We start from the raw sequence: 6,598 nt of genomic DNA on the forward strand, positions 1-6,598 counted from the left end.
GGGGAGGCCCACATTTGCTGCTGCTGCAGCAGCAGCAAGCGCTGCTGCTGCTGCTGCTGCTGCTGCTGCTGGTCCTTTTCTTTCTCTGCTGCACTGTCCCTGAGGCGCATTGCAGCAGCCGTCTGCTGCTGCCTCCGCTGCTGCTGCTGCTGCTGCTGCGCCTCCTGCTCGAGCAGCCCCGCAGCAGCAGCAGCTGCTGCTGCTGCTGCTGCGTCTGCGTCTGCTGCTGCAGCTGGCTGCAGAGCCTGCAGCGCAGCTTTGCTGGCGCCTGCTGCAGCGCCGCTTGCAGCGCCGCCCCCCCCGCTGCTGCTGCTGCTGCTGCTGCTGCTGCTGCTGCTGCTGCTGCTGCTGCGGCGGTCTCCCAAACTTTTAATAAAAAGCACTTTTGTTGCTCTCGCCAAATACTTCGCTCTATAAAATCCATATTTCTTCACTCCGAAGCAGCGCTTCACGTGGCGCCGTCCTGAGCAGCAAAAAAATAATTTTAAATTTAATTTTAATTTTTTATTTCAACATTTTTATTTATTTAAAATTAATTTTTAATTTAATTTTAATTTTTATTTCAACATTTTTATTCATTTAAATCCATTTATACCCATTTAAATGAATTTAAATCAACTTATATCCATTTAAATCTATTTAAATGAATTTAAATGAATTTAAATGGATTTAAATGCATTTAAATCAGTTTAAATCTACTTAAATGGATTTAAATCTATTTAAATGAATTTAAATTCATTTAAATCTCTTTAAATGAATTTAAATCTGTTTAAATTGATTTAAATTAATTTAATTTTGTTCAATTTAATTCAAATTTGACCAACCTAATTAAATTCAATTATATTTCAATTAATTTAATTTAATTAATTAAATTTAATTAAACCAATTTAATTAAACCTAATTAATTAATTTAAATTATTTTAAATTAATTTAAATTAATTTAAATTAATTTAAATTAATTTAAATTAATTTAAGTTATTTAAATTAATTTAAATTATTTAAATTAATTTAAATAAATTTGTTAAGAAGTGAAAAGCGAAACTGGGGCAGCAAACTGCTGCAGCAGCAAAAGGACTCAAACGAACCAAATCAAATCCAACTAATTAATTTAATTAATTTAATTAATTTAATTAATTTAATTAATTAAATAAAATTACATAATTAAATTAAATTGACTAAATTAAATTAAATTAAATTAAATTAAATTAATTAAGTTAATTAAACCAATCAATCAAATTAAATCAATTAAATTAAATTAAATTAATGAAATTAAATTAATCGATTAAATTAAGTAATTAAATTAAATAAATAAATAAAATAAATAAACAATGAAATTAATTAATTAAATAATTAATTAAACCAAACTAAATTAATTAAACAAATTAAATTAAATTAAATTAACAACAAATAAATAATAAATAAATAAATAATAAATAAATAAAATAAATAAATAAATAAAATAAATAATTAAATAAATAAATAAATAATTAATAATACCATCATGCCAAGTGGCCAGCCAGGCTCTGTCTCTTTGGTCAAATCGGACACCAGGAACATCACATTCGAAGTCGCTGCGGCTGAGGCTTGCTTCTGCTGCTGCTGCTGCTGCTGCTGCTGCTGCTGCTGCTGCTGCTGGGCCCTTCGCCGCTGCTGCGCACGCGGGGCCTCCTGCTGCTGCTGCTGCTGCTGCTGACGCAGCAGCAGCAGCAGCAGCAGCAGGGCCCTTCCCTTCCAGGCCCTCAAATGGGGCTTCAGCGTCCGCCAAGCAGCACTGCTGCTGCTGCTGCTGCTGCAGCGCAGCAGCAGCAGCAGCAAATGGTGTTGCTGCTGCTGCTGAGCCCCCTCGGCCCGCAAAACCGCATCCCTCAACTCCACCGCCAACAGCAGCAGCAGCAGCTGCTGCTGCTGCTGCAGCAGCAGCCGTGGCACTGTCTTCACATGGTGAGATGTCCACCTGCTGCTGCTGCAGCAGCAGCTGCTGCTGCTGCTGCTGCTCTCCCTCTTCGCTCCAGGACTTGTCTCCTGATACGGATGAGTAGGCCCCTAAAGAGGGCACCTCTGGCTCTGATCCGCGCCGCTGCTGCTGCTGCTGCTGCTGCTGCTGCTGCTGCTGCTGCTTGCTGCGGTGCCGCTTGACGGCACCTGTCTCCTCAGCATCAGCAGCAGCAGTTGCTGCTGCTGCTGCAGCAGCAGTGTCTGCTGCTGCTTGGCGCTTTCGCCTGGAGGCGTGCGCTTCTGTCTCTTCTGCGGGAGACATTTCGGCATCTGCTGCAGCAGCAGCAGCAACAGTCTGCTGCTGCTGGCAACGCTGCTGCTGCTGCTGCTGCTGCTGCTGCTTGTTGTGCGCTGCAGCAGCTGCCGGGGACAACTTTAAAAAGAAACAAAAGGCTCAGCTCAACTGGAGCTGGAAGGTTTCAAACTGCTTTGCTGCTGCTGCTGCTGCTGCTGCTGCAGTTGCTGCAGTTGCTGCAGTTGCTGCTGCTGCTGTTGTTGCTGTTGCTGCTCTCAGGCGTTCCCACAAACGGACACTCTCTGAAGCTGCTGCCGAAGCAAAAGTTCCCTAGCGCGAGTTCTGCTGCTGCTGCTGCAGTTGCTGCTGCTGCTGCAGTTGCTGCTGCTGCTGCTGTCGCTGCTGTCGTTGCTGCTGTTGCTGCTGCTGCTGCGGGCTGCAAGCCGAGGCATGACGGCGCGGAGTGCTGGAGGCCGAGAAAGAGCCTTGCTGCTGCTAGTTTGCTGCTGCTGCTGCTGCTGCTCACGACAGCAGCAGCAGCAGCAGCAGCGAGCGAAGGAAGGCTTGCGCTGGGCTGCGGTGTACATACATCTGGAGCGGCGCCCGAAAGTGGAGGCGTCGGAAAGAGCAGCAGCAGCAGCAGCAGCAGCAGCAGCAGGAGCTGCAGCAGCAGCAGCAGCAGCAGGGATGAGGCTGCTGGAGGAGAAGAGACAAGGAAAAGGAGGATCTGCTGCTGCTGCTGCTGCAGCAGCAGCAGCAGCGAGACAGAAAAGGCGCGGAGCCGCGTGAGGCGCGTGGCGACCACAGCAGCGGAGCAGCAGCAGCAGCAGCAGCAGCAGCAGCTGCAGCGGGAAAGGGGGAAAGAGAGTTTGCTGCAGCAAAGGGATTGTTAGCTGGGGCGGGAGAGGCAGGCGGGAAAGGACTGCAGCAAGGAGCAGCAGCAGCAGCAGCAGCAGACACAGCAGCAGCACAGCCTCTGAGTCTGCGTGGGGTTCTCCGCGGGCGCCGGCGACAGATAAGGGGTTTTAAATGCCGCAGAAGCTTAAAAAGGTACTTTTAATGAAAAAGAAATGCAAATTTACATTTGAAAAGGAGCAAATAAAAGACAAAAGAGTCAAAAGCAGCAGCAGAAACCCCCAGGCGCTCTCGGGACCGTCCGCAGCAGCTGCCTCGCTGGTCGCCGCCAGACCAACACCGATTCGCCCCCCCCGAGCCTCCAAAACCCTCCAAAAAACCCTTTTTTTCTTTTTAATTGCATTAATAAAAGAAAGTTGGCGAAATTTGAAGTGTTTTTCGCGAAAAAACCGGAAATCCGCGCCCGCCGCTGCAGCAGCACCCGGGGGCGCCGCTCTCCAGCCCAGGGGCCGGCCCTGCGGGATTCCGCGCGTCCTTTTCCAATTTAAATTCAAAAAACTAATTTAAATGAATTAATTTAATTTAATTCCGGCGAAAGTTTCGCTCCGGAACGCGCCGCGGCGCCAGATCCCCAGGTGTACGTACACCCGGCGCCCGCCTCCTCCGCCGCGCTTGCCCGCGGTGTCTGTCCAGCTCCCGCCCAAACCCTCCGAGGGTTTGCGCGCGAAGTTAAAACTATTTTCTTTTTAATTCCTTTGCTAAACCCCAAATTCCAAACCCTAAACCCTAAACCCTGCCCTTCCCCTTCGCCGCCCCGCCCCGCCCAACCCCGCCCAGAGACGAGGGTTTCGGCCCCCGAGGGTTTAGGGTTTGGGGTTTAGGGTTTGCAGCCCCCGAGCGTTTCCGCCCAGACAAGGGTTTAGGGTTTACGCAGCCTCCGGAAACCCCCAACGAGGGTTTAGGGTTTAGGGTTTCCCCGCGCCGCACCGCCGCCACACCCCCGAGACGAGGGTTTCCCACCCCCCGGGGTTTAGGGTTTAGGGTTTAGGGTTTGGGGTTTAGGGTTTCTTCTGGACTTCTGCCCCCCTTCTTCGCCTCGGCGAAGCGCAGTTCAAAAGAGAAGCCCCACTTTCGAGGGTTTAGGGTTTAGGGTTTAGGGTTTGCGCGGCCGCGGCTCCCGGGCGGTCCAGCCGCAGCAAAAAACGCCAACAGAAGAACAAAAGGAAATACAAATAATAAATAAATAAATAATAAATAAATAATAAATAATAAATAATAATAAATAAATAAATAATAAATAAATAATAACAAATAATAAACACTAAATGATGCATGCAAATAATAGCAAATAGAAATAATAAACAACTTTTCGCAGCCATCAAATCTAGTGAAACTAAATAAGAACTTTTGTTCTTTCGATCTATTCACTTTCTTCACCCTTAGGGTTTAGGGTTTAGGGTTTAGGGTTTAGGGTTTAGGGTTTCTATTCACTTGCATGCAGTGATCCTGCGCATGCGATCGCGGGTCTCAACTGCATGCATGCATTGTATGCAACTATTGAACAGCATTTATTTATTATTAGTTTATTGTTTATTTATTTATTTATTTATTTATTTATTTATTTATTTATTTATTTATTTATTTATTTATTCCAAAAAGCCGCTTTCGCGGGCCGCCGAACTTCTCCGCCTGCCGGCTGGGGTGTATGTACACCTCGCGGGCAAAGCTGGGGTGTACGTACACCTCAGAACTGCAGCTTCGCCAATTCTGCATTTTCGTTTTTTTTTATTTTTATTTTTTTCCAAAAGTTTCTTTTTCGGTTTCTTCCACGGCGCGGCTGGACAGCAGAGCCCTGAAGATGAAAAATAAATAAAATTAAATTAAATCAATTAACTAAATTTAATTAAATTGAAAAAGAATTAAAAGGAAAATTTAATCAAATTAGATTAATTAAATTAAATTAAAAAAGAATTAAAATGAAAATAAAACAAAATTAAATCAAAAAAGAATCAAAATGAAAATAAAACAAAATCAAATTAAACCATATTAAATTAAGAATGAATTTAATTAAAGTAAATTAAATTAAAAAAGAATTAAAAAGAAATTCCACTTTTCAACAAAGAGCGAAAAGTGGCAAAGAAGTGAACAGCCAAATAATTATTTAAAATGCAAAATAAAAACAAAATGAAAAATGAAAATGAAAAACTATTTAAATGCAAAGCAAAAGAAAGAATAAAAACAAAAATAAAATAAAATAAAATAAAATAAAATAAAATAAAATAAAATAAAATAAATAAATACTTCTTACGCTGCTTGTGGGGCCAAAGCCTTCAAAACTGCTGCTGCTGCTGCAGTCCAGCAGCAGCAAATAAGAAAGACAGCAGCCAGGTGTATGGACAGGTAAAACCCCGAAAACCCTGGAGCTGCAGCACTCAGCAAAGCAGGCCTTCCAAATTGCTGCTGCTGCTGCTGCTGCTGCTGCTGCTGCTGCTGCTGCTGCTGCTGCTCTTGCGGCTGCTGCTGCTGGGGCTGTTGCTGCGCCTCCTGCGGCGGCCGTTCTGTCTGCTGCTGCTGCAGCTGCTGCAGCAGCTGTTGTTGTTGCTGCTGCACAATTTGCTGCAGCGGCTGCAGCGGCTGCTGCTGCTGCTGCTGCTGCTGCTGCCAGCGGCGTTGCAGCTCCCGCACATGTCTGTGCTGCTGCAAAGCAACAAAAAGAGAAACTGAAGAAACAAAAACTATTTATAAATTTACTTTATTTCATTTCATTTTTAAATAAATATTTTTAATTTAAATTAATTTGCAAATGGTCTGATAAAAAATAAAAAAGAAATAAAAAGAAATAGAAAGAAATAAAAGGAAATGAAAAGAAATAAAAGAAATAAAGAGAAATAAAAACAAATAAAAAAGAAGTAAAAAGAAACAAAAGGAAATAAAAAAGAAATAAAGTATTAAATTTAAAAGAAGCAAAAAAGAGGTAAAAGAAATTAAAAACAAAAAATACAAAAGAATAAAAAGGAAACAAAAAATGAAACAAAACAAACAAAAAGGGATAATAAAGAAATGAAAAGGAACAATAAATTAATAACAATAATAATAATAATAGGAGGCAAAATAATTAAAAAGATACAGAAAAGGCATGAGGGACGCCCAGCAGCAGCAGCAGCAGCAGCAGCAGCAGCAGCAGCAGCAGCAGCAGCAGCAGCAGCAGCAGCAGCAGCAGCAGCAGCAGCACCAGAATCTCGGGAAAAACGCAGAAGCGTTCCCAGCAAGCAGCCAAGCGAGCAAATTCGCCATCTAATAATCAAATTAATTAATTTAATTAATTTATTAATTAATTAATTAATTAATTAATTAAATTAATTAATTAATTAATTAACAAGTGGGGCCCCACAGCAGCAACTTGGGGCAGCAGCAAAAGAGCCTTCAAAGAGCCCACGAAGAAGCAAAGGGCCCCAATGGAAAGAAAGGCCGGCAGCGAGACTGCAGCAAGCCTGTGCAAAGAATAAATAAATA

General features: G+C 43.1%; 2 protein-coding genes across 2 annotated transcripts in view; one reads left to right on the forward strand and one right to left on the reverse strand.

Moving 5' to 3' along the window:
* Positions 1-1,743: 1,743 nt before the first annotated feature.
* Positions 1,744-3,123, forward strand: ENH_00067360 (hypothetical protein, conserved; the record flags this gene model as incomplete). The annotated part of the gene is made up of 2 exons (XM_013582376.1): positions 1,744-1,941; positions 2,674-3,123. The coding sequence occupies 2 exons, from the start codon at positions 1,744-1,746 to the stop codon at positions 3,121-3,123; spliced, it is 648 nt and encodes a 215-aa protein (XP_013437830.1).
* Positions 3,124-5,517: 2,394 nt separating this feature from the next.
* ENH_00067370 (calcium/calmodulin-dependent 3', 5'-cyclic nucleotide phosphodiesterase, putative) overlaps positions 5,518-6,598 on the reverse strand; it is a gene marked incomplete at both ends in the record, with an annotated part of 11,230 nt that continues 10,149 nt past the window's right edge. Inside the window, 1 exon segment of the mRNA XM_013582377.1 lies at positions 5,518-5,782. Within this exon segment, the coding sequence (XP_013437831.1) occupies positions 5,518-5,782 (265 nt within the window).

This window comes from Eimeria necatrix, genomic scaffold (assembly GCF_000499385.1).
Source record: "Eimeria necatrix Houghton genomic scaffold, Enh_scaff629, whole genome shotgun sequence".
Lineage (NCBI taxonomy): Eukaryota > Apicomplexa > Conoidasida > Eucoccidiorida > Eimeriidae > Eimeria > Eimeria necatrix.